The sequence below is a fragment of the Mycothermus thermophilus genome, assembly GCF_041956435.1.
Source record: "Mycothermus thermophilus strain CBS 625.91 unplaced genomic scaffold VTJ04scaffold_7, whole genome shotgun sequence".
Lineage (NCBI taxonomy): Eukaryota > Fungi > Ascomycota > Sordariomycetes > Sordariales > Chaetomiaceae > Mycothermus > Mycothermus thermophilus.
This window is the reverse complement of record NW_027191433.1, coordinates 2,038,884-2,064,655: the sequence shown is the minus strand read 5'-3', so window position 1 is coordinate 2,064,655 and position 25,772 is coordinate 2,038,884. Positions and strand designations below refer to the sequence as shown.

At 56.0% G+C, this 25,772-nt stretch overlaps 9 protein-coding genes and 1 non-coding gene across 10 annotated transcripts; 2 read left to right on the top strand and 8 right to left on the bottom strand.

Annotated features, from left to right (window-relative positions):
• Positions 1-378: 378 nt before the first annotated feature.
• VTJ04DRAFT_10305 (uncharacterized protein) lies at positions 379-1,364 on the bottom strand (the record flags this gene model as incomplete). The annotated part of the gene is made up of 2 exons (XM_069358030.1): positions 379-1,167; positions 1,227-1,364. The coding sequence occupies 2 exons, from the start codon at positions 1,362-1,364 to the stop codon at positions 379-381; spliced, it is 927 nt and encodes a 308-aa protein (XP_069215039.1).
• Positions 1,365-5,046: 3,682 nt separating this feature from the next.
• VTJ04DRAFT_10304 (uncharacterized protein) lies at positions 5,047-8,142 on the top strand (the record flags this gene model as incomplete). Its single annotated transcript, XM_069358029.1, has 4 exons — positions 5,047-5,097; positions 5,731-6,194; positions 6,247-6,352; positions 6,400-8,142. 4 exons carry the CDS (start codon positions 5,047-5,049, stop codon positions 8,140-8,142), a joined length of 2,364 nt encoding a protein of 787 aa, XP_069215038.1.
• A 353-nt stretch (positions 8,143-8,495) lies between these two features.
• On the bottom strand, positions 8,496-12,123 carry VTJ04DRAFT_10303 (uncharacterized protein; the record flags this gene model as incomplete). The annotated part of the gene is made up of 3 exons (XM_069358028.1): positions 8,496-10,160; positions 10,213-11,219; positions 11,919-12,123. The coding sequence occupies 3 exons, from the start codon at positions 12,121-12,123 to the stop codon at positions 8,496-8,498; spliced, it is 2,877 nt and encodes a 958-aa protein (XP_069215037.1).
• A 1,418-nt stretch (positions 12,124-13,541) lies between these two features.
• On the top strand, positions 13,542-14,174 carry VTJ04DRAFT_10302 (uncharacterized protein; the record flags this gene model as incomplete). The annotated part of the gene is made up of 3 exons (XM_069358027.1): positions 13,542-13,610; positions 13,722-13,922; positions 13,980-14,174. 3 exons carry the CDS (start codon positions 13,542-13,544, stop codon positions 14,172-14,174), a joined length of 465 nt encoding a protein of 154 aa, XP_069215036.1.
• Positions 14,175-14,516: 342 nt separating this feature from the next.
• VTJ04DRAFT_10301 (uncharacterized protein) lies at positions 14,517-16,035 on the bottom strand (the record flags this gene model as incomplete). The annotated part of the gene is made up of 2 exons (XM_069358026.1): positions 14,517-15,839; positions 15,898-16,035. 2 exons carry the CDS (start codon positions 16,033-16,035, stop codon positions 14,517-14,519), a joined length of 1,461 nt encoding a protein of 486 aa, XP_069215035.1.
• A 581-nt stretch (positions 16,036-16,616) lies between these two features.
• On the bottom strand, positions 16,617-17,662 carry VTJ04DRAFT_10300 (uncharacterized protein; the record flags this gene model as incomplete). The annotated part of the gene is made up of 4 exons (XM_069358025.1): positions 16,617-16,914; positions 16,976-17,226; positions 17,284-17,459; positions 17,524-17,662. 4 exons carry the CDS (start codon positions 17,660-17,662, stop codon positions 16,617-16,619), a joined length of 864 nt encoding a protein of 287 aa, XP_069215034.1.
• A 1,258-nt stretch (positions 17,663-18,920) lies between these two features.
• On the bottom strand, positions 18,921-19,563 carry VTJ04DRAFT_10299 (uncharacterized protein; the record flags this gene model as incomplete). Its single annotated transcript, XM_069358022.1, has 2 exons — positions 18,921-19,063; positions 19,494-19,563. The coding sequence occupies 2 exons, from the start codon at positions 19,561-19,563 to the stop codon at positions 18,921-18,923; spliced, it is 213 nt and encodes a 70-aa protein (XP_069215033.1).
• Positions 19,564-19,588: 25 nt separating this feature from the next.
• On the bottom strand, positions 19,589-20,696 carry VTJ04DRAFT_10298 (uncharacterized protein; the record flags this gene model as incomplete). Its single annotated transcript, XM_069358021.1, has 2 exons — positions 19,589-20,169; positions 20,231-20,696. The coding sequence occupies 2 exons, from the start codon at positions 20,694-20,696 to the stop codon at positions 19,589-19,591; spliced, it is 1,047 nt and encodes a 348-aa protein (XP_069215032.1).
• A 2,461-nt stretch (positions 20,697-23,157) lies between these two features.
• On the bottom strand, positions 23,158-23,677 carry VTJ04DRAFT_10297 (uncharacterized protein; the record flags this gene model as incomplete). Its single annotated transcript, XM_069358020.1, has 2 exons — positions 23,158-23,534; positions 23,599-23,677. 2 exons carry the CDS (start codon positions 23,675-23,677, stop codon positions 23,158-23,160), a joined length of 456 nt encoding a protein of 151 aa, XP_069215031.1.
• Positions 23,678-25,385: 1,708 nt separating this feature from the next.
• VTJ04DRAFT_t141 lies at positions 25,386-25,477 on the bottom strand. Its single transcript has one exon. It is a non-coding gene; the product is annotated as a tRNA-Glu (tRNA).
• Positions 25,478-25,772: the final 295 nt, after the last annotated feature.

Here is a 25,772-nt window from a genome sequence, read left to right as displayed (position 1 = left end):
AATGTCGGGTGCCATGCCAGCCATTGACTCTGAAAATATGCCTATTCAAGGTGTTACATCCATTCATCAAACCAGTGCGGTGCGCATGCCCATCATTGAGCCAGAGCTCTATCACATAAGAATTCATTTCAACTTCAACCAATGCACTCAGTACCCAACGACATGTCACACAGATGCTTGTACACCAAGGCACAGCCTCAGATGTATGTCCACAAGTTCTCACAGGATACGGGGACAAACGTCCCCTTTATTAGATATCATTTAATTTTTTTCATGCATGATGATATCCAAAAAATGTACAAAACCCTACCCCGTCCGGAACTCCAACGAAATTCCCATCTCTCTCATTCTATTCATAAAACATCCCTTTCCTTTCCTTTACGCCGCCGGCTGAGCCTGAGCCAGCACGGCCGCCGCGGCAGATCCAAGAGCCGAAATCATCAGCAGGTTGGGCTGGCCGGGGGTGTTTTGCGGGAAGCGAGAGTTGAAGCCAATGACATCACGAGCCTTGAGGAAGGTGGAGGTGGTGATGCCGAGGCGGGCGGTCGACACGTGCCAGAAGACACCCTCGCTGCAGGGAGGGGTGGTGAGCGAGCCCGAGTAGGTCTGGAGCTGGGCGCCCTTGATGGCGTCGACGACCTCGGACATGACGAGCGGCTGGGTCTTGGTCTTGGTGCCGGGGGTGGCGATGTCGCCGACCGAGGCGAAGACGGTCTCGAGCAGGGTGCTGGCTGCGCTAGGGGCGACAGCAGCCTGGCGGCCCATGATGCGCGACCGACGGGTGGCGCTGGCGGGTTGGTCGACGACGTTGATGTAGACGCCGATGACGGCAATCTCCTGCTGGGCGGACTGGAAGACCATGTGCATCTCCATGGCCTGGCTGGTTCCGTTGTCGAGGTGCTCGCTGGGCAGGTGGAAGTGGAACTGCTGCAGCTCAAACTCCTTGCCCTGAGACCGGAGGGTGCCGGCGTTCTCGGCGACGACCTCAACGGTGGTGCCCAGGTTCTCGAACTCGGCACCCTCGGGGAAGTCGTTGATGCTCAGCTCGATCGAGGACCCATCGACCAGCTCGAAGACGCCATCGACCATGTCGATGGGGGACTGGCGGGTGCCCGTGGCACAGGCGGCGTTGGCCGGCATGTCAAGTGCTGCCCAGTTAAGGGGACCCTGGTTGCTCGTTAGTGGGGATGCTCGTGGGTCTGGAGGTTGGTGGAGGGGATACGTACGATGGCGCCGGTGTAGCCAAAATTCCCAACCGGAACCTCACCCTCGGCGCGTGGCCGGAGGAAGGTCCCGTGTGCGCACGAGGCAAGGGCACGCGTCGCGGACGCGGCGAGGAGAAGGGAGCGGAGTGTGAGACCCATCTTGACGGAATAGAACGAGAACAGAGAGGAGACGGCTAGGGGAGTAGGGTATCAAAGAAAAATAATATACGGGACCTGCCGGGGCAAACTAACAAAGAGATAACCGAAAGGAAAGCGATGGTCCCAGACCGTCGGACAAAAGGGCCAAGAGAAAGGAAAGATGGAAGAATCGTATGACTGGTGGTTTAGATTACCCAACAGCCGGCGGGAGAGGGATGATCTTTGTAGGCGGCCATGGTGAAGATCGACGGCGAAGACGAACCCCTCGATACCACCCCGTGTTTGGAAGCCCCTGTCGGCGCTTGGAGGCGGCGAAGTGAGAGAATGACACCCTATCTCGGGGCCCAACCCCTCGAACCAGGGTTCATCCACGGCGAGGTGGCTAGCTCATGTCGCCTCCAGCCCGGTAACCGAAAAATATGCCATTCTCGGCCTAGTAGATAAGACCAGCTGTTGCACTGTACTATTTGACAAATATCGTTTCGACTCAACTTTACCATGTCTGTTCTCATGTTCTCGATTTCACTAGCGATCGGGGCAGGATGGAGTTCTGTGCAAGGTGCGACACGGGGCCGCCGCAGGTGTGTCTTGGCCGGGGCTTGGCAGCCCGGTTGGAGACCGGTAATCCCCGGGTTAGCGCTGCGCGCCAAGCGATGCGGCTCAAACACCCCCAAAGAACCAAGCACACACATCAGCAGGAAATCGGGATGTGTGCCTCAATCCACATCGAGACGCAAAACAAATGACTCTGAGCTGGTGTGTCGTTGCCCTTATCTTTGCTTATCCTCGGTTGTTCGAGAGATGAGACCGTCCACTGGTGCAATGGAAGACCCGATCCGCAGCTGGGTGGATTCATCCCACAGACGCCCACCTCAAACGCCCGAGGTCTGACTGATGAAGCAGTCTGCCTCCACCGACTTGGGGTTCTGGCCAACATTGCCTGCCAGATCCCACGGTAGCTGCCAGTTTGGATGTTGGCAGGCGGCCCATGCCTCAGGTCTGACCCTGGTCGAGGTAAAAAACAAGCTTTTCTTGTGATGTGTTTGGCCGCGCGCTGTCGAGGGGCTGTGAAACAAAATCGCTGCCGTTGCTGAACGGAAGGTGGGAGTGGCATCTGAAACAAGAACAATTCAACAAGCGTGTACGTACACTAGTCTCAGCCCCATGTGCTCCACTTGGACCGTTTCACCCCACGACCAGGGTGCAGGGCATGGCAAGAACAGCCGAGGGCCTGGGGGAACGTTGCGCTCCCCTTGTCCCCGGCCGTTGACCCGACCGGGCCAATCAGAAGCCAAGAGCACGGGTCTCCGGAGACACCAAGACTCAAGGATCCCAGCGCCCAAAGAGCAGGGCAGACAGCCTCGGCTTTCATCTGAACTGTAAGGTATTGTTTACATTCAGCAGTTACGCACAAGAAACCCAAAACTCTATCTCAACTTTATCTCAAGTTTTGCGGCCGGGAAAGTCCTCTCCGGAATGTCAAATCACGCCTCAACGCCCTCTCTTCAACGCCACTGATTCGACTGATCATGGCCGCTAACTGGGTGCTTGATGGGCATCGTCAGCATTCAAAGACTTGCCATTCTCAGCAAAAGGAGCTCTATGGCGTCCAGACATAATCCATTGACGGGTCGAAATCGCTATCTCAGGGAGCCATAAGAATTCCATGATCTAAAATTATCTCCCAACCTTTTTGCCGATCTCCTTCCTTACACATCGCGATCGACAGTATGGCAGCGGGATTTTTCAATGCCCAGCGCGGGGGCTGAATCAGGTAGCAACACGCCCGGCGGCCCCTCGCCTTGTTGGTCGAGACAGGGCTGTGTTTCGCTCGCGAGAAACATTTCTCTCTGTGCTGTTGACGTTTAGCCTCACCGAGCCTTATCTCTTGGGGGATTGTCGCATCGCCAGTTTCAGTTGTTCTTGGCTCTCCGATCCGACTGCGCCGGGGCCGGGGCCGGCCCCGCTCTCCAAACGCCGATCCGTCGGGGCTTAGCCACGTGCCAAGACTTCCGGAGCGGGGCCACTCGGACCAAGCCACGGGCTGAGCTTCGACCCAGGACGGCTTGAAAGGCGTCTCTTTGAACATTCATTCATGCCTTACCAGGATCGCACATTGACTGCAGAACTGTTTCATGCAAGAATTGCCTACAATCAACAAAGACGTCAATTCCGGACGTTGCACCGTGTTGTGATGAGCGTGCCTCCTTTGCAACCCTGATCACTTTGACGCTCCGCGTAAGTGACTGCAACAAGCTTGGTGGCATAGAAACTGGGAAGAAGACGAGAGGCAAAATGGGGTGGAATGAGGTAGGGTGATTTCTGGGATTCTTGATGGGCTGGCAAGACGAGATTGATCCTGGAAAGTGTCTCATGTCAAGTCGGTCGAATCTACGAAGTCGGGGCAAGAACGCGGGCTTTAACCGCTTCATCATGTACCGTCTGTTAAGAGCGGTAGTAGAGAGGATCGATTTTACATACTTACCAAAAATCTGGCCTGCACTAACAGCGGGTCCTCATGAGATCTCCCTCGCCTCGTTCTTTCCCGTATGTTGATGGTGAGTCTCATGGACTATGAAGCAACTGCTCTACCATATCCATATGCCTGCCTCGGAAGACGCCCAATCCCGCGGCGCACTTGCATGCGGTTGGCACAGAGCCTCCGTGCATCCCGCATCACTCACGAGACTCCGGCCGTCCACATAACAGGTGTTCAGCTTCCATCCCCCCTCGGACTTGCCCCATCTTCAGGGCGAGCCGTTTCTTTTGGGGACCGCCACGGTCAATTATCAGCCTTGAGTGCGGCAGGTTGGCTGAGAGAAAGGCTGAGCTGATTCCTCCCGGTGAGCAGAGTTACAGGGACTTTCGATACTACCACCAGCCGCCGAGACAAACTGAGCTGAGCAGAGATCTTGACCCTGCCACCGATGATCGCCATCTCACAACGTGGGGGATCATCCACTTGCTCTGTTCTGTGGTTTTGGGCTTCCTTGTTCAGCATACTGAGTCGAAGGCGCAACGCATCCGAGCGACATGACAGCATGAGGCTTATCTCTGTTACAACGCAACTGCCAGCCTCACGGCTTTCTCAGCTTCTCGCAATGACGAGGCATTCCACAGCACTCGCTCTCAATGACTAGGTTCGGTATTAGATCCGCGTCCACTGTCTTCAGTGAATGGTTGACCAATTGGCGGTGAAAAGGAGATGTGCTTCAGGCCATGGGCAACATCACAACTGTCAAACCATCTAATGAGACTCTAATGCAACTTCTGTCCTCTTCTGCTCAGCTTCAACAGCTCTGGTCTCACCACACACGTAACCGATCCACACGCAACTCTGGCTCTGAGGTAATGTATGCCAGAAACCATTTAAATCATACCGGATGTTAGGTTTCAGTGACCTTCATCGCATGCTGTGTTCGGACCAATGCAAGATGAGAGATGTCGATGGCCAACCGGCAGCAGTGATACCCGAGAGCCTTCCATCAGGGATCGGACTTCCATGGTCCTTGAGACCTGGTTGATTGGGGACCCTCTAATCCTCCGACCCAAATTATGGTCTTTTTGTTCACTTTAGATTCGGTCCCGGTCGTTCCAGAGACTTCATAGCCCTTGACAGAGCTGAAGTCAACCTCCCTGTCTGCCAAGCTAGATCTCACTCAGCACCCGGACCAACACCACCATGGCCCAGGCCATGCGAGATTGGCGATTGGACGGCAAGATACAAGGTATCGTATGGAAAACTTAAATTTAGTTCAAAATGAAGCTCTGAAAAAGTCCGTCGGCGATGTAGCTCACCGTGTCGTGGCTGGCCGATTACCGGCGCTTTGGGTCCCCGGCTGCTGCGTGCTGACGGTGCCAAGCAGGCAGAGGAATTCTGGTTGAGGACTTTGGACGACACATCGCCGGCGGCTGCATGCTGTTGTGGTTGCTTGCCGGAAATGGCCCGCCAAAACATCGGAGGGCCTGTCGGGTCTTCACACATAGGTGTAGCGTGCTTCTTCCGATAACGCAGCAGCTGCTTAGTGCTGACGGGCCAGGGACTTTCAGCACCGCCGTCACCTCGCAGCTCAGACCAGTCACGTTTCTTTCAGCCACTTGAAAGCCAACCACGGGTCGGACAGAGGCATGGCTGTGGCGGGTTGTTTATCTTGCTGCCTCACACGGGACTGCATACTCAGCCCGCAGACATGGCATCATCATATTTTGGCTTTCAGCAGGGGGTCGTTGGGAGGCCAGGATGAAGAGAGGAGGAGAGTTGGGCTATGAGTTAAGCACTGCGGCGCATGTCATGTCGTTCTTAAGCCCTGAAACCTCCCTGAGGTCGAGTCTCTTCATCCCCTATTACTGACGATCACCAAGCTAGTCGACCGTCGACACAGGCAATCTACTCCCCAGACCCGGCATTGAGATGGACTTCTCGACACAAGGCGGGTACGGACACGATCCTCTACTCCATCACGCCCCGAAGCAAAGCCAGTCCTCTTCTGCCACCAGCATGGATCCGGACCACGTCGTGGAGCCGCGGCCAAACTACCGCACGGCTGAGGGCAAGTACAGCCGGTACTGGCTCAATGTCCTCTACGGCCCCTTCAAGTTCGTTGTCATCTTCGGCGTGGTCACTGGGATATTGTTTATCCCAATTGGCATCATTGGCAATGAGCCTGCCGTCAAGATCGAAAAGGAGGAGGATATTGAGGCTTTCTTTGCCCAGCAGAGGAGGTTTTTGATCTATTACATCTTTGGATGGTTGCTCATCTCATGGCTTGGATTGGCGTTATGTTATGCGATCGGAACCGTACTGCCGTACATCTTCCGATTCGTGGCTCGGTATGTGATATTATTACGGTCTCTATCATTGGACTCGCTAACTGGAGGATAGCTATGTTAACCCAGCTCATGCCCGTTACTGGCGCATTATGCGCACCCTTCGACGACCTATTTGCATTACAGGCCTCGTCACTGCCTCTTATATCGGCTTCGCTGGCGTATGTTCAAGCCTTCCTCCCCCTGAACTCCTGACTAACCCATCTAGCTCATCTACTTCAACCGCGAGGACCTGGCGATCGCCTTTGATGTCGATGAGGACGACATGGAATGGATAGATGTCATTGATGACGTGCTCCAGCAAGGCACGCTCTGGGCATATTTCTACTTCCTCGAGAAGATCGTGATGCTTTACATCACCGTCCACTTCCACTCTCGCTCTGACATGGGCCGCATCGAGAAGTCCAAGAACATGCACAATGCGCTGATCGCCCTCTACGATGCCTCGACTTATCTCTACCCAGTTGGAACTCCCGAATTCCACGACATCGACACCATCATTGGCAATGCCACGGGTGCTGAACACGGAGAATATCGCGTCCGTGCTACCCGCTACCTGGCTCGCCTGGGCATCGACACCTACGGCATGACATCCTTCTTCGGCAACTTCCTCGACGGCGACCCCAAATCTCACTGGCTGCGTCCGGCATCAAGTTACGCCGTTGTTGAGCGCGCCATTGCCAACCCGAAGTCCGCCCACGCGCTAGCCCGCCGCATCTGGATGTCCCTCGTCCCCGTGGGTCGCGACGCGCTGACTGCCCAAGACATCGCCGAGGTCCTGGGCCCCTTCCGCAAGGAGGAAGCCGAGAACTACTTCAAGATCCTCGACGAGGGCGAGCTCGGCGACATCCGCCTGTCCGAAATGGAATGGACCGTCGCCGAAGCCGGGCGCGTCCGCAACAACATCTACCGCTCTATGCACGCGGCCGACCACTGCATCAACACTTTCGACTGGGTAGTCCTCGCTTTCCTCGCCTGCGTCATGGCCTACTTCATCACCGTCTTCTGGGTGCCAACCCTCAAAGAGATCCAAGAAACCGTCAAGTTCCTCACCTTCGGCTTCGCCTTCGCCATCGGACACAGCGTCAACCACTTCCTGGCCGGCTGCATCTTCATCCTCTTCGACCACCCCTACGATATCGGCGACCGCATCGAGCTCTGGTCCGGCCAACAGAACCAATCCATCTCCCTCACCGTCGTCCGCACCTCGCTGCTCTACACCGTCTTCAAGCGCATCGACACCTGGACCGAGCTGCAGGCCGGCAACCAATGGCTGCAACAATGCCGCATCGAAAACGTCTCGCGCTCGGGAGCCAACCGCCAAGCCATCACCACCCACGTCGACGTCAACACCCCCTTCAAGGACTTACAAGCCCTCAAATCCGAGCTCGAAACCTTCCTCAAACACCCGGACAACAAGCGCGACTACCTGCCCAACCTGGGTCTCAACCTCGTCGGCGTCGGCCCGGAGCTCAACAAGCTCGAGCTGCGCTGGGTGCTCGCCCACCGCACAAACTTCTCCAACGAGCCCGTGCGCGCCGCCCGCGCCATGAAGTTTATGTGCGCGCTCGTCGCCGCGGTACGGAAGCTGGGCATCAACGCCCCGACGCTCGGCATGCCGGCGAATCCGCAGCATTACGTGATGTTTACCGCGCAGGAAGACGCGGCGAGGAAGGCGGCGGCGGAGAACATGCAGGGCGAGGATCAGGTGAGCGGCGAAGAGGCCGAGCGGAGGCGGAGGTTGGCAGCCCAGAGAGAGGCGGAGGAGTTGGCTGCGCGCGCGGCGCTGGGGAAGGTCCCTGCCGTGGGGCACCGCGGGCCGCCGCCGAGGGAGGATAATAATAGTCAACAGATGGCGTCGGGAGTGACGACGGGGTTCCAGGCTATTCCGCTTGGTCCTGTGGGACCTAGCAGTGCGGGATTGAGGTCTGTTCCTCGTTTCAAGGGGTGACTTATGCCTCTGTGGAGTGGGTGAAACCAGGTGTGGAAATGGAGTAATGGTCGGATAGGTAATCTTGTTATACTCCGGTGTTTGTGGACTTGGTATGGTGTCTAATGGGTTGCTTGGAGTTAGAGGTTGGCTTGGGATCTAAGAGTTATTTATTTGACTGAATATTGGCCTTTCCAAGAGCTGATAGAGGATGCTTAACACAGTTGATGCATAACCCATACTTCAACCACGACCAATACCGCGGGTATCATGCACATCTATTCTCACTCTAATATGTCTATGAAGGACACATATTCTAACCAAACTCAGACAGCGAAGAACACCAGCACCCAGTAAAGAGCAAGAGATGCAAATCACAACTTCCTAAACACCGTCCTGAATATCTCCCTACTCTTCATCAAGTTCAACACCCTCAACCGCTCATTGTCCAGATGCGCCGCGTCGCTCGCTTGCCCGCACGGCAGGTGGGCCGCCGGAGCGTTGAACTCCTTCTCCAGGAAACGGATCGGCGGAATAGAACCACCCTCACGGATGTATAGCGGCTTGCGGATCTTCGGCTTCCCCTCCCCGTCGACGGCAGTCTCCGCGGTGCCGTTTTCACCTCCATTCCCGTTCATGGCCTCCCCATCAGTGCTATCACTTGTCCCGGGTGCCCATGCCCGCATGACAGCCTCTTCAAGCGTCCGGAAGATGTAATTTCCCGGTACACCAAGCCAGGGCTCAGCCTTGTTGTCGATGCGCACGGTCAGAGTGTTATCGCTGCCAAAAGCGGCATACTCATCGCGCAAGAAGGTCTTGAGAGACTCGATGATCTTCTCCACTTCCTGGCCGGGTACGAGACGGATACTGAGGTTAGCCGTGGCGTGACTGCTGATGAGGCTGCCGTCAGGCCCTGAGACGTTGTAGCGGTGGATTGTCAGGTTGGGCTCGCGCCAGCGGGCCATAAGACTGCGCTTGAGGGCTTCGATCGGACCATTTGCCGGATTGCGGCGGATCAAAATGTTCGCGATGTCGTCGTAGCGCTGCTCTTCCTCGGGGGTGAGCGGGAGGATGCCATCGTAGAAACCGGGAATCTTGACATGATTCTTGGCGTCTTTCAGTTTGCCGAGGAGGAGCGTCAGATCCGTCAAGGGCTCTGAGAGCATGTTGCTGCCGTCGACACCCGAATGCAAATCTGGAAGTTTGGAGTCGATGCACACAGTGGCGTGGAGCACACCACGAAGACCGTACGTGAGGCAGGGAACCTCGTCATCGAGCCAGTAACTGTTGGCCAGGAGGACGTAATCGATGTGGCCGATGAGGTCTTTGTGGGCGCGAATGGTTTCCTGGAACCCGCGTGATCCCGACTCTTCCTCGCCCTCGATCAAGAAAACGATATCCGAGTCAAGAACCTTGGCTTGCAAGAGGTCGGACACGGCATACAGGGCCGCAATGATAGGCCCCTTGTTGTCGCTGACACCACGGCCGTAAAGGTAACCGTCGCGACCTTCGAGTTTGAATGGGTCCGTCTGCCAGTTGTCGCCTTTCATGTCGGCGGGAACCACATCATAGTGGCCATAGAATAAGACACGCTTGCGCTGCTGCACCGGCTCGAGCTTGCCATTAAATTTGGCGTACACGATGGGGTTGTGAAGACCGCTGCTGAGCATCTCGACCTGGGCGCCCAGGCGCTTGAAGAGAGAACCGAGGTACGTGGCACCCTTCCGGCAGTCCTCGGTGAACTCGGGTCGCGACGAGATGGTCTTGTAGGAAACAAATTCACGGAGTGACTTGATCATCATGTTCTCAGACCCAGCGACCTCCTGTTCGGCTTGTGTAGGCATCCCATTAACGCGCCACACGCGGACCGTGTTGTCGTTCGCTCCAGTGAAGAACAGCTGATCGTTGTTGTACGCAGTCGCGGCGGACGAGAGGATCTTAACCTCATGGGCCTTCCAGCGGCTCAGGCACTGGTACTTTTGGCTGACATTTTGGATCAAGCCGTGCTTGTCCCGGCCGTAATGAACCGTGCTATGTTTCTGCGACGATTAGGCAAGTGAGAGCAGAACGAAAACTTCATGGACGACTTACTGATGCGGATCCACCGGTGCCGCCACTCCAAAGCAGACCAAAGCTCATATTCAACGTGTTGACGTTGCCGTCATGTGCCTTGATGACGCGGAGCTTCTGCTTGGTGTCGAGGTCCCACAGTTCGATGATGCCTCGCAGTTTGCCGGCGTACAAGAATGAGCCGTCGATAGCCATGGACATGACAGACTCGCCGTCGTCCTCTCCCAGGGTCATCATCTCCTCAATATCCCCTAGAACGCCGTCATCATGATCCGGACCCTCGTCACAAAGTCTCCACAGCTTAATTGTGCCATCTCCTCCGCCCGACACCAACACTTCTTCGTCCGGATCGCCAAGCACAGTTGGCCCCTTCGCAATATGCATGCAAAACACCCAGCCGAAGTGGGCGTATTGCCTGACAGCTCCCGGGTCGATCTCGAGCACGGACTCGGCCTTGGGAATGAGGAGGTGGTGCTCTTCAACGCGGCGCGGAGTCGAGGTACCCCCAACGGCGGCAGAGTCAAAGAAGCGGTGATGACGCCTGTCTGGGTGATTGGGCGAGTCGTGTGGAACCCGACGGGTGGGATCCTTCAGACTGATCCATTGTATGTCCTGGGTTTGGGTCCCGAGGTAGAGGGTCTCCTTCTGAAGGGAATAGGCGACGCTGAAGACGTCTCCGACATCGTAGGTGCTATAGATCTCGTACAAACGGGTGAAAGTACGCGGGCACCAGACGCCGAGGATGGGCTCGCATGCACTCGAGAAGAGGTAACGGCCGTCGTCGGACAGAAGCAGGCAGAGGACGCTGCGCTTGTGGGCTTGGATGGTCTTGACGTGTTGGTAGGTACCGAGAGACCAGATGACGATCTCACCCTTGCTGGTGCCGGCGAAGATGTAGCGATCGGAGACGGCGATGGCTAGAACCGAACCATCATGGCGGAGCTCTTGAAGCTGGTCAGGAGCGGTGTCAGGGCACTCATCGTCGAACTCGCGAGGCGGAAGCCCCGTCATCTTGGAAGGCGGTTCGACTGCGGCCGGAATCAGTCAGCGCAAAGTTTGGATTTGAGAACGAATGTGCGAATTGGCAATTGGCGATTTTGATGGCAAGTTTGTAGTGCGACCTGGATTTCGAATGGTAAACGGGGAAAAACAGGGAGGAATCAGATGTCACGGCGTGCCGTCATCCAAGTCACGGATTTCCCAATGGAGGAATCAGATGACAACCTGGAATTGGCTTGTCCGCACGCTGATCCGGCAAGGGGTCCGCGCCAACACTGGAATGCCGGATCGGAGCTGGAGAACCTGCTGTGCCCCGCGTTGAAGAAGCCCCAGGAGGCGAAAGCAGATGCCCCTCAGTGGAGGCTTCAGTGGCTTGGTGGAACTTTTCAGGGCCGAGCCGCTCAACCGGGACCTGCCAAGTGAAAGAGCCTGGAAGCTCAGGGCCAGCGTTTGCTGAGGCAAACACTCCACCAGACACGGCATTCTTCCGCCAACTCCATTCCACCCCACGGGGCACGCTGTCTCCCATCGACCAATTCAATTGCTGGCGTTCGTCACGGGTAACATTTGACGTAAAGATCTCGGCAGCGAGACAGGGGGATGCGATGCAGTTCCGGGTTCCGCCTGGTCGGAACGGCACGTCGCGCGTGTGGCGTGGGGGTTGTTCCGAGGAAATGGGGGAGGGGGATTACATGTGATGGGAAAAACATAAAAAGGGACACACTCACCCCGAGAACCGTTGGTTCGTGGCGGCTGTTTTTGAGCCTGAGCTGCCGCCCTAGCGCGGGCCTCCGAGATCTTCTTGCATCCTTGACAACGACCGTTGTCCCCGCTCACGGAACTGTTGTTGCTGCTGTCTTCGGTGTCGTCGTCATCTTGGTCGCGATTCCACGGATCGAAGTAAGGGCGGAGGACGGGAATGTCCACGGCCATGTTTTCTTTCGTACCTTGCACCAAGCTGCGGCGGACGGGGAGACATCAGACAAAGTTCGGTGGAACAGAAGGTCGAGGATTGGGATCAGTGCCGTCTTGTAGCTTCGACGCGCTAGGAGGGCCGGAATCTTCCATCGCGGACGAGATATCGCCGGAGACGGGCCATGACGTGAGTTCAGGGGTTCGCTGCGCCATTGGGGAAACCTTCTCAATACCCAGATCGAACGGGTCGGAAAAAGAACGACCGAGGCATTTCACACCGCTCCCACGGTTACCGGCAGACGAAAGACGGAATTGAGAGTTGGACGGAATATGAGACAGCATAGTAGCGAAGGAAGGTTGACCCTCTTGTGTGTAAGAGGGCTGCGGCTGCTGGTGAAATCGCTCAATCCCTCATTGGCAGCGGCGCCCTCCGGACCGGCGACAGCACAGGCGCCACGAAGCACCTCATCCCATGCTGGACAGACAAAGCCCCTGTTCGCCTGCTGGTCATGGGATGGAGACGTGGGACAAACCTCCGAGTAACTGATCCTTCCGGGGATTATTTTGCGGGGATGCGTGAGATCTACGGCTACGGAGTATGGACTGCTAATACACACCGCATTGTTGGGTGGAGGATGACCCAAGGGAGTCCGTTTGGCCCTTGTTGTCGGGACACCTCTCGAAGTGACAGAGAGCTGCGCCGTCTGGCAGCAAGAGGAGACGAGCAGCACAACCTGGAACCAGGGCGGGCAATGACAACTCTGGCCCATGGACACTTCCGTTGTATCCACCGGACTTGCGAACAGCTCCACACCCGCGATAGGGAAGTGAGGAAGGAAATGATCCGGGCCAGAGATAAATTTGGCTGAGGTGGAAATCATGGTGATATTCATCTCCAGCTTCAAGTTGGCAATATTTATCCAAAATTATTTCCCTCGTAGAAACAATCTTCCGTGGCCAGGACATAGAGAGACCCGAGTGGCATGCGAGGTGATGTTGACGATGTCTTCTCGAACCTTGCATGGAAGCTGGCAACGAAGTGTTCACATTCAGGTCCCCTCCGAGGATCGGTCCACATTTCCGCCCCACATTCCCGAACGGCCTTGTGGATCCGCACCTGGCAGGCTGAGGCGGATGGCCCGTGCACTCCAATCCCTGTCCTTTGCCGTCGAACAATTTTCTTTGGGAGGCGGACTTTTTGCCGATGCCATCACCATCCTATCGACAAGACCATCCCCTCCCCGATTCCCCGGCCTCCGACCACCGACTCCGATCCCCACGATACCGACTTGCCCGGGCCGTTGCGTTTCCAACTCCGGTAATTCAGTAACGGTTCTACTCTCGACGTCCTCCCCGAGTACCTCGCCGGCCGGTTCCTCTTCTCCTCGCCTCGACCCCTCTAACGGATCCCAACATCCCACCACATAACCACCAAAATGGATCACACCCGCGATCCCTGCCCTTGGGTCATTCTTAATGACTTTGGCGGTGCCTTCTGCATGGGCGTATGTCCCACTCCGATTCCTATCCAACTCTCGACCGCGACCTCCGGCGTCCTGCGCCAAAACTCGGTTCTCTTGCCTCTTCCATGCATCCGCTAACAACTGCCCTCACAGGCCGTCGGTGGTACCATCTGGCACGGCGTCAAGGGTTTCCGGAACAGCCCATATGGCGAGAGGCGACTGGGCGCCATCACCGCGATCAAGATGCGTGCTCCTGTGCTGGGCGGCAATTTCGGTGTCTGGGGTGGTCTCTTCAGCACGTTCGACTGCGCCGTCAAGGGCATCAGGAAAAAGGAGGATCCATACAACGCGATTGTGCGTCTCACTCTTCGCCCTTTCCCAACCGTCAGGACTTGAACTGACATATTCCAGATTGCTGGCTTCTTCACCGGCGGCGCGTTAGCCATCCGCGGCGGTTACAAGGCGGCAAGGAACGGCGCCATTAGCTGCGCCATCCTACTAGCCGTCATTGAGGGTGTCGGTATCGGGTTCCAGAAGATGTTCGCGGGGGCGACGAAGCTCGAGGCCCCGCAACCACCTCCGTCAGGCGAAAAGATGCTTGCATAAACGACGACGACATTTGGATGATGATGGTGCCCGAAGATGGGCTTGCGGCACACTCCTCTCTTCTCTCTACTTAGTTATCTGCTCCGAGGCCCAGGCCCGGACGTGTATTTCTTCTGTACGCATTTATGACGGGAGCATATTCGGGGCGGCGTTCTCTGTACATAGAACCGGTTCGGTCACGGGGTGTCATTCGGGGGAGAGGGTCTCCCAGCGGGGCACACAGGATCTGCGATATAATCCAAGATCTTTGCACTCATCTGAGCCTGCGCCGTCATAAAACGTGTCTACGGTTAAGTGATTCGACTCGTCTACCTTCTATCCCAAACAGACCGGCTTCTTGTTCTACTCATCCCGAAACACCCTGGCGACCGCGACCCCTTTCTCATCCACCCACGCCCGAAACATACCGCCACAATTATACTCCTGCAACAACTCGGACCTGGCATCCATGAAGTTCCCTTCGTCGTCTCGCGTCACGACCACTTCGATACCCACCATCCCGCCCTCTCCTTCGCCCGTCTTGCCCCACCGATCGCCTGCGCTCCGCTGCAGCTCTCCACCAGGACCAGTCACCTTAGCCACGGCTACGGCACCCGAATCCCCCGCGAATCGGGCGATTGCGCCGACGGTTCGCGCCGCACCGGTCCGCAGGAAGGAGTCGCCGTTGCCGGTGCCGCTGACGGCGATGGCGCGGGTGGTGGTCAGGGGTTGATGGCCGGTTTGTTGAGGGAAGGGGAGATAGGAATGCGGAATGGGGAGGCAGTCTGCTAAGAGACCCTTTAGGGCGTCGGAGAGGATGACAGCAGGAGTTGTTGGTCTGGGCGTTGTTAAGTGGGGACGGTGCTGCTCAACCCATTCCTCCGCCCAGAACCCGGCTCCGACCGTGGGCGTGTCGCCGATCCGGCCTGTCACCTTGTTGGTCAACCCACCGGTGCTGGTCGCGACGCAAATCACGCCCGTGCTGTCCAGCGCAACTGCCCCGACGGTGCCTTGGGGGAGGTACTCGTCCGGGTGCCAGCTTGCAGTCCCTTGGATGTGACTTGACTTTTCAAGATCGCTGGATGAGCAAAGTGCTTGCCGCTCCCGTTCCAAACCCCGCAGATGATCCCGCCATCGCCGCTCGGTGTAGAAATAGCTCGGATCGACCAGCTCCAGCCCGTAGTCTTCGGCCAACTGCTCCGCCGCCCGGCCGTGGAGGTGTGTGTGTCCCTGCGCCGAGGGGACGTTGAGCCGATCTCCTTCCTCCCTCTCATGAACCACACCCTCCTTGCCCATTGACTTCCCCCGAGGGGGCGCGAGGTCGTCCGCCCCCCTTTCTAAAATCTCCTTGGCCAGTAAAATTGGGTTCTTGACCCTCCTCAACCCGGACACGCCCACCGCACGCTTCGGCCAGGGCGTGCGGCCGTCGGCGCGAGACACCATGACGGACGCCTCGAGCTCGATGATGCCGTCGCGCGTGAAGACGGCGCCGCGGCCGGCGTTGAATAGAGGGTCATCTTCGAGGAGGCGGATTGCGTAGCTGGCGACTTGGAGGGCGTTGGGGAGATGAGACATGGGTGAGGAGGAGGACTGCATGGGAGAGGGAGGGGTGTAGGGGGAAGAGGGGGTATGGGATTGGGACTGGGAGGAAAGAGGAGTGGTCATGTAGGTGTGGGATTTGGTGATCTGTCGCATGTCAGTTTCTCTGCGGTTTGGTAGCGGCGAGTGCTCAACTCTGGCTCACAATGTCTAGGAGTGAGGCTCGAAACTCGGCCCGCCGCTCGGGAGTGAGCGTCGCGCGGCTGATGTTGCCGGCGCCGCCATGGATGATGATGCGCGGTTGGATTTTGGCGGGAGATGCCTGTGGAAGTATGGAGTCCATTTTCTGGTTTTTGGTTACAAGTATTTGAGGCCGATACGGTGTAGAGTATCCCGTTTGGATTTATGGTTTGTGATGGAGTAAAGGAGTGTGGACTTGGCACATGTGTCAGAGAAGCCGGCGATAAGCGGCTCCGAGTCTTGGCTTTTATTCTTCTCGCGCTGCTACCTCAACCACTCTCGAGCTGAACAAGTCCACCTGGGACGATAGCCACGCAAGATGTCCCGAAATCCGCCATCATACCCATAATATGCATGGACGCAATCTAGAAAAGCAAACTACAAAAAAAGGTTCCATTAAAAGGGTATCCCATTCCATCATCCCAAATCATCCATCCGTTGGCCATGACATCGTAGCAGAAAACAGTGTCTCAACAAACTGATAGATGCGCTTCCCGGCGCAATGCGTATGCGTTATGCCAAACTCGACAAACTAGCCACGTCTAACATCCCGCTAGAGCAACTGCTCGAGAACTCGCGACTACAGACCGTGTGATCACGACTGCGGTTGCACTAGCTCCGACCCTAGCCTCGAGACTCGAGAGTCCAGATCAAAGTATCCGGAATCAGCTCCCTGAGACGGGTTTAGTGCTGAGGCGGCGGGCTAGGGGAGTAGAAGCCTTGTTGAGGAGGCTGATAAGGCATCTGCTGCTGGACCGGAGCTGGAGAGGGAGTGGGCACCGGAACATAGACGGTCTGAGGCTGCTGCTGCTGCTGAGGCTGGGGCTGGGCATAAACGGGGTACGTCTGAGGGACGGGAGCCGGAACGGGGCCGGGGCCGGGGGCCGAGCGGACCATCGACAGAGGCACGCAGTGCAGGCCGGCCTGGCGGTGATGGTGGAGGCGGATAGAGTGCACGGCAAGCGTAGCGCAAAACAGGAGGCTACGAGAGATGGGTCAGTATACAGATGCCGACGATGAGGACGGAGGACAGCGTCACTTACAACTCGACAAGGCCAAAGACGGCGGCTGCCACCATGCCGGCCGTCGCGTTCTTCTCCTTGCCATTCTGCATCTTGCCCAGGGCGTTGTGCTTCAGCGTGTCGGAGAGCTCGTCGAAGGTCAAGGCGAAGCTGGCCAGCCAGAGAATAACAAAGAGGATCTCGAAAAAGAGGATGCCCCAATAGTTGTAAATGACTGGCAAGACAAACTCCCAGACGCCGTTATAGATGCTCCACAGGAACGTCAGGATGGACTGGTAAAGCACGTTAGCGCTTTTGAATACACTATGCCTGTCTTCAAGGAGACTTACCGTGGCGAGCAGAAGGTTGGCGGAATCAGTTGTCAGAACCTTGACCTTGCCGACGGTGGCCCTAGCGACAAGGTCGGACCGCTTCCTATATCCGTAATCCCCCAGGAGGTCACTAAGATCTATGCCGCCGGTATAGGAGGTCACAGCGGCTTTATTATCGTTGAGCATCGAAAGACCTGTCGCCATGCCAAACACATTAACATCGAGACACTCAGGCAAACAGAAGCAAGAAGCACATACCATTTGCCGCCAGACCCAAAATTACCACCGCCAGCACACCCTGGACGATCCTGATGATGATCCAGTTGCTGGGGTAGACGGGAATGTGCTCCCGGCCAGGAACCCGAAGGTTGCCCCGACTGTCCTGGGCGACACCCATTGCGGTGATGCTATGATAGAAAGGATAACGTAGGAGAGATGGTTGGCAATTGCAGGTCCGTGATCACCGCTTCGGGCAACAATCACCAGGTGAGAGTAGAAACGTGAGAAGGTCGATGGAGAGAAGGTGAGGATACCCAAACAGCCGGGAGCGTTCTCATCGACCTTTTATTTCATCGGGCACACTCTCAGCCTTACGACCTGGAGTGAACATCACTTGCATCGCCACACGCCCAGACCCCCCTCAGCCGTCGGACACCGTCTATTCTCTAGGGTAAAACTGGGTTCCGCACCGTGGCAATGCCGGCTCATCCCAAGACTAGATTAGAACTATCTTTGGGCCCTGATCCCCGGGATGGTCTGAGTGGATGCCGGGATACTTCGAGACCTCAACCTCCGGCAGGGCGTTTGACTGCAACTTCACGCGATTTCCTGCAGGGGGAAAAGATCCAACCGCGCGCGTGGATGGGGAGGGCTAGATCAGTCACCGCATTTCTCTTCCACACCTGGGACGAGCAGGCCTTGTTGCTGTACGAGTAAGGGGTTCTGAGCATCAATGCCTCTCTCAGCCTTGCTCGCATTCCCAACAGTCTCAATCTCATTCCCGTCGAAAATGTGCGGAAATTAGCATGACTCTTCTACGCGCTGTGCTTGGTTCTGACACGCCCATGATACCGCCATGATACGCTCGAGGCGCGCATATGGCTTGAAATGCGGCTGTGGCGTGGGGAGGAGTTGGCAAGGTGACACCACATATTCCACGAGTATTGGTGCGTGTAGCTCTCGGATTGGGTGGTATCGGCCGGGATGTGATGAAAATTGGCTTTTGGGGCTGAAGTGCGCTAGCTGGGGTCGACAGATCGGGAGAACACACGAGCCTGACGTCCGACATCCAAGCACCCATCCATCACGAAAGGCTCTGGAGAAGTCAAGAAACGGAGTAGCAATCCTTTATTATTCCGGTGGCATCTCCCGACAAAGAAGAAACGTCATCAAGTGTCCCTCCAGAGCGGATATAATATATCGACGTGCGTATACTCCCAGGAAAGAGGGGCCTAGATATGTCGGCATGTAACAGGACCCCGTCTTTCAGCCTTGGACAACTTGGCATGCGGGGAACCGACCGTGGTTCCTATTTTGAGGTCACACGGGACCCCACTCTCTCCGCGCGAAAAGTGCGGCTGGGATGCAAACATCCCAAGCCGGCACCAAAAATCCTGGCTGTGGGAGAGACGCCAAGGACTAGCGCTCCGTAGCTCTTACACCACCCACACCGTCTGCTTGGCTGCCAGGCCTTGTGTGGACGCAACACGAGCCACGGTCAGAGCCTGATCCGCGGGTCGGAAATTGCGTCCTCTCCAGCTTCGGACTTTGGCACGGTCAGGCTCCGTCGAGCTCAAACCTGGGAAAAGTCAGCATGGAAAGAGGTGAAGGCAAAGGCTGGATGCGCGCGTATGAGGGGAAGAAGGGCAGAGTCCGAGTTCAAGAAGGCTGTAGGCCTTTTATACTCGGAAGAAGGGTTCGACATGCGGCCGTGTGGACGACCAACCTGGTGATTCACTGCCGAGAGGTTGGGGCTTGTTCGTCTCGACCCTTGCAGCCAGAGGACGGGAAACGATTGCTACTCATGTACCAGGCTGCGCCACAACGGATCCACCTTTCTGGGGCTTGATCCCGAACACGCTAGCCACAAGTGGATCCCTCGCCCCAAGTTTCGCAGGGAAATCAACCAAAGTTCACATCAAGCAGAGGAACTATGTCACGTGCACAGGTGAGAAGTCCAGAAAACGTGAGTTCAAAGCCAGATTTGTATACGGGCGCTAACTATATACTTTGAAGATAAAGCCACCTCCTATACATGACTGATCCGCCGCGCATGGGCATGATCAAGTTTCCTTCCATCTTTTCCCACACAGCAACCAAGCGCTTACAGGCACTGCGAGTACCACTGGTTCTGCTGGCGGCAGGTAGAGCCGGCCTCGCAGCAGGTCGGGCCTTGCCAGCCCTGGCCACCGCACTGGCCCCAGCGAGGCGAGCAGTTCTGCTGCGGAGGAGGAGGGGTGTAGGCGGGCTGGGTCGGGGTGTTGATGACCGAGGTGACGATGGTGGTCGGGGTGCCGGGGTTGGTCGGGGTGCCGCCGGTGCCGGTGCCGGGCAGGCCAGCGATCGAGTTCCAGAAGTCCCAGGTCTCCGGGGGAGCGAACTTCTGGCCGCCGTTGCCGGTGGGGTCGGGGACGTGGCCACCGCCGTTGGCGATCCAGATGACGGGGGCGCGAGTGCAGTCGTAGACGGTCTTCATGTGCGCCTGCTGGCCGGCCGACGGCTCGGGAGCGTTCTTGTTGGCGCAGCCGTTGGTGCGGATCCAGTGGTCGCGGAGCTGACGGCCCATGGCGATGGGCAGGACGTTGTCGGCAGCACCGTGCATGCCGAGGTAGGGGACGGGGGTGTTGCCGCCCGAGCAGCCGGAGAGCAGGGCACCGGCAATGACGGCCACGGAGCGGAAGACGTCTGCGACAATGTTAGACTAATGTTTCAATAGGACAGAGTGAGCCGGGGGGGAAGAACATACCAGGACGAGAGCAAGCCACAGAGTGGCTCATGGCACCGCCGTAGCTCCAGCCGGTGGCGAAGAACTGGGTCTCGTCGGCGCAGAGGTCGTTCTTGACCATGTTGACGAGAGCGTCAGTGAAGGCGATATCCTCACCGCCCTGGTTGGCCCAACCGCGGTTGAGACCGTTCGGGGCGACGAAGATGGTGCTGTCCGAGCCGCCCTGGCGCTGGCGGAGCTCATAGAAGCCGCCGTTGGCAACGTCGTTCATGGAGCCATCGAGCCAGTGGTAGCCGAAGACGACACGGTGAGGCTTGTTGCGGTCGTAGTTGTTGGGCAGCTGCAGGATGTACTGGCGCTGACGGCCGTTGACGGTGATGGTCTTCTGGCCCGAGCTCGGGGGAGCCTTGCCGCAGCCGGCGGTAGCGGCCGAGACGGCTTGGGCAGCAGCCAGAACGGCCAGGCCGATAGTCTGGAGGGAAGGCATGATGACGTCTGTCTCGTCCGTTCGCTGGTCAAGGAAACTTGAGCGACTCGTGGTGGAGCGACGAAGACTTCAAACTCCGGAGAACTTGCACCTGGATTTCTCCTCCACCTTTATACTACGAGACCTCCTCCGCATCCCGGGTCACATGTCGCTGACGTCGTCCCCGGAGCATGAGCCGCTCATGGCATCCTTAAGCGTGGACTGTTCCATCTGCCAGAATCGGCCTTGGAGTTTGCTCCCGAAATTTCCCAATGGGGTCATGTTGTTTCAAACGCCGAGATGCTTTGAGGAAGGTCTCCAGACCAAGCCTTAGGCGAACCCGGTCAACGCAAGGCTGATGATTCCGAATGCTACGATCTCCAAGCCGCATGAGCCAAGCGTTGCAAAGCGCCCCAATCGGGTTTTTCACAGGTGTTCCAGAAGCATTCAACGGCCAAAAGCCAAGCAGGATAAATTGGTTAGCGCCGTCTGTACCTAATGGCAGATCTTTGTGGGGACGTAACGGTCATGGCACTTCGCTTGGTCCGGCAACTTCCATCGGCTACCCGGAATTGATGGCTAAGTACCTCTATTACAAGTTGTCAAGGGGTTGCGCGTAGGGATTAATTTACTTGGTAGAATCACTACCGTTGTCAGGAATCCTGTACCGGGATGACTAGGAGTAGGTTACCAATAGCGGTTACCCCATGCTGTGATGCTGGCGAATATCTTGCGGCACATGCTATGCTCAATTATAATCTGTCGCTATTAAGACACGGCACTTGTTTGTTGAGCATCCAGCGCCTGATCACCAACTGACCACGATCGTGAAGCCACAGCTGGCCTCCAGCTTGCGTTCGTCTGTGAAAGGAATGTCAAGAATACACTTGGTGTCTAGGTGCATTTCCTGAACTACTGCATCGGACTGCGTCAGAGACATTATGTGGTATTCGATTCCTCCATAACTACCTACTTATCCTCTTCTTGTACACGTCCTCCTTGGTGCATGTTCGTCTTGTTTCCTGCCTGAATCCTTGGACTCCTCTTCTCCACACTCATCTCCAAATTGATACTCCTGATTTAGCTCGATCATACATTCATCATCCCTGCCAGCCTCACCTTCAAAGTTCCTTGAAGAAGAGTCGCCATAAACCATTCTTCCCTAACCGAGATCCATGGTATATTCAGTTTCACCGCCCTCAACATCCTTCAGGCCCTCTTCGTCCTAGTTCGTCCCATGACATAGTCTGAGGTTTGTTGTTTGTTGAGCATCCTAGCCCCATATCTTCGTCATCGTCCGACATATATCCTTTCGTCTTGCTTGGCCTTGCACTGCCAGGCCTACACAGTGATTGGTTCCCAACACCGTATTCATCTCCGAGATAGAATACTATAAATGGGATCCTCTAGCAGCGTTTCTACACCCAGGTCTCGTCCAAGAACCCCGACGGCACAGCCCATTGCCGGTGGAGCGGAGCCAAGTTGAAGAGGGGGCACGCAAAGAAAATTTGGTCCCTGACGGATCAAATATATTAATGACGTGCATCGCGGTCTTTGGGCACCTCAGGGCTGCCGGGGAAAACGATGCGGAGGCGCCATCCACTCCACGCCCAAGTGGGAAGGACAACAAGGATGCCTTTCACAGATGTTGGGCGATAGGCAAACATGCATGTCTTGTTGACAAAAAGTATTGCCAATAACGTAGAGAATGAATTCTCTGAAGGCCATCGGATGGGTGGCATCGCAGCGCCCCAACACACTGGATCGTTGGTGGTGCACACGACGCATTGCTTCCAGGTGTCAAACCTCGGGACACGTGCAGGCTTAGAATTTAATACGCCATGGAGATCTGGACCGTAAGGGGGAAAGGTCCATGATGCTCAAGTCGGTACCGGAGGCTAGGGTAAGAATGGTATGGTCGTGAGGAGAGAGTGTGTCTCGACTAAGCAGTCTATTTACATAAACCGGTTAATATCGGCAGTAAAATGCGGAGCAAAACCGCAAGACATGAGGTATGTAGATTTTAGCGGCTTATCATTCTGCTCCAGCATAATTACCGGTAATCTTAACCACGTGTGTCCTATGTAGGTACAGAACTTTGATCAAGATGCCACACATTCTCCTATTACAAACATGATCTCTCACTATTGAGGCTGATGGTTAACCGTATTAAGCTGATAGTGGAGGTTGGGCGGCCCTCAACTCTGGGTTATTAAAACCTGTAGCCAGGTACCTGGGTTATACTGGTGTAGATGACTTTTGAGGTCATTTTCATGAGGCTCGCCATCCTGTGACCTAAAACCCAGCACTTAACCGGGGGAATTGGGTAGGGACCCTCTTGCACTTGATTAAGATCTCACTTGCGTGTTCGAGCGATGCCGGGTACCTCGTTAGAGAGGAAAGTATGCTGAGATTCTTTCGTCGTAGATATTCTCATTCTCTGGGACAAATAACTCCTTGTTCATCCTTGCATCAATCCCAGTTACTGCCCGCAGGGGACACCCAAGAACTGATAGATCGCACCAACATTCCCCTCCGTATCCTCAAAAAACCTATACAGTCCAGCATCGCCCTCCTTAATCGGCTCCTTGCTGCCGACCATCTTGCCACCAGCACGCTCAATCGCTTCGGCAGACTTGTTCAGGTCCTCGACAAGCCAGTACAGGACAACACCGCCAGGCCCCGCCGCAGGAAGGCCACTGGGATCGTCGCCATCAGGGCGCGGAACGATGCCGCCTCCGAGCTTGACGTCGGGGTTCCAGTCGATGATGCGGGTGGCGGCGTCGCGCTCGCTTTCCTCGGCCTTGCGCGGACTGGCTTTGATGGTCCAGTTGAAGACGGCTGTGTAGAAGGCCTCGGCTGTTGATGAAGGTGGTTGTTAGTGAGATGTTTGAATGGGTTCAAGAAATAGAGCCATAATTACCCCTAGCAACGTCCTTGGCGGAGATGCCCAGCCAGACGGGAGAGCCGAACTTGGGAGGGACCCAGGTGGTTTCGCTCATTGTGATGGTCTTGAGAAAAATAGGACTGGGTCAATTGGTTGGATCTTTGCGTTGGGCTGCTGTTGTATCTGTTGGATTGGAGAGAGCAATTCAGTGCCTGACTCCTGAGGTCATCCGTCTCTTTTATCCTCAAATCCTCAGGACCGCGACAAAGGCGGCCTTCATCTCCGACCGATGCATCGGTGTCCTTGAGCTCCGAGCCCCGTGCGGAGTCCGAGCTGGGCCGTTTGCGTCCTCCCATCTCGGTGAGCTAACATCAAGATGGTGTGTGTGGCTTGCTTGGCGCGTCGGTTCACCGCATCTCGTGCGAATCAAAGCGCGAGCACGTCAGACTGCCCTGCATCTCCATCCTTGGACGCGAGACAGACACGAACTCACGTGATAAGTAAGCATTGCTTTGTCTTTGTGCTCTTTTGAACTCCTCGATCGGCTGCCTGTAGAGATGGGAGGTGATTAGTAAACATCAAAGAGCTGCTTTTTTCGGTGAGGCTCTCATCCTGCAGCTGAACAAACCCCCGGTCCATCATTTCCTCGAGCCGATGTCTGGCGCAGAAACATGGGGCCTAATGCCTCGATCGGTGAAAGCGAGGTGCTGGATTGCAGACTTATCGATGCTCATAGCAAACAATGAGATGGTGGGTGTGGTCTAATGATGGATCAAACCGCCACCATTGGGGCTTAGACAGCATCATCAGCTCAGAGACGAAATTTATGACGGCAGAGGGTTTGTCGGCGGCCAGATCACTCAAAATGAAAGCGAAGGGGTTTCCAGACTGTCTAGCACAAGGGTCGTCGGTCGACGTCCCGAGAGGCTTGAACTTCCTTCCTGACATCGGGGAATATAAGTCCCTGTGCTGGCCGCCCTCTCCAACCGCCTCCTCTCAATGGCCACACCCGAATGTGGTCGAGCGGTATTAAGAGGAGGCACCTAGATTCGCCAGGCACGCCCCCGTCGTAAATCGAAAACGTTCTGGGTTCGACCCCCAGTCGTGTCGGCGCAAAAACCACCGGGGTTTTTCGTAACCATTCCATCTCTACTCGACCGGCGCGGGAGTAGGGCTGGGTGGTGGGCTTTTTGGCATTTTCTTTTCGTTTTACTTCCTCATTGTTCATTGCCCCCCTCTCATCCTCATGAACTACCGTACGCAGGGAGACCGGTCCGTCTACAGAATGGCGAGGTTCATGTCTCAACCTACCACCATGCCGCTGTCAGCCTCGTGACAGCTTCTTCGAGGTTTTAGTCCCGTGTACTAGTTTAGTTTTGCTGATGCAGGAATGTTTATTCCGTCGTCCAAACACTTTTCAATTGGTGTACCTCGTCGATTCCAGAACAGAAATGGAGGAGCGTGCCCTCAGCCTTGACCTCTAAATGCGAGGCGGTCATTCCATCTGAGCCAACACAAACTGGTCTCAATCACAATTTCTGGGTCATCTACAACAGGTTAACTATTACCGCGTTATGGAAGTTTCATTTCGCGTTGGTGATTGGATGAAGAACGCAAAATAGACCAGACAAAACGTGTATGAAGAGGTGGTTCATCAGAAGCGGCGGGTCAATCGGTGCCGGGGGGCCATACCCGTTTGAGATGGCGTTTGCCTCGAAGTGTTGGAGTAGTCGGAAGCTGGTAGGGGGGCATTCAGGCAACTAAGAAAACAAAAAGAAGAAAGATAATGAAAACAGCATAGAAGAAAAATGAAAAAAGAGTGACTCGGATACCGGGAGTCGAACCCGGGGCTGTTGAGAGAGCAGTCAACCCTGAGGGTTGAGAGTCAACGATGTTACCGCTACACCATACCCGATTGAATCGTGTGTGGTTCCCGATTTGGTTGGACGGAGGGTGACCTCGATGGGCTGATATACCCCACCATTACCTCGCTGGCGTTTGAGCGTGTGCCGGGTTAGGGTTACAGTACAGGAGTATCAGACACCCTGTTGTTTTCTGATGATGGCAGACATGCGCCTGTTGCTCAACTGTTCGAGGTTCCAGCTACCTTGCCTCCTGTGTCTGGTAACAATTATGAAGTGGTCAACATAGACGTGGGATTCTCACACAGCCTTCTGTGGTATAGTGGTACTTATTCCTCACACCAGAAA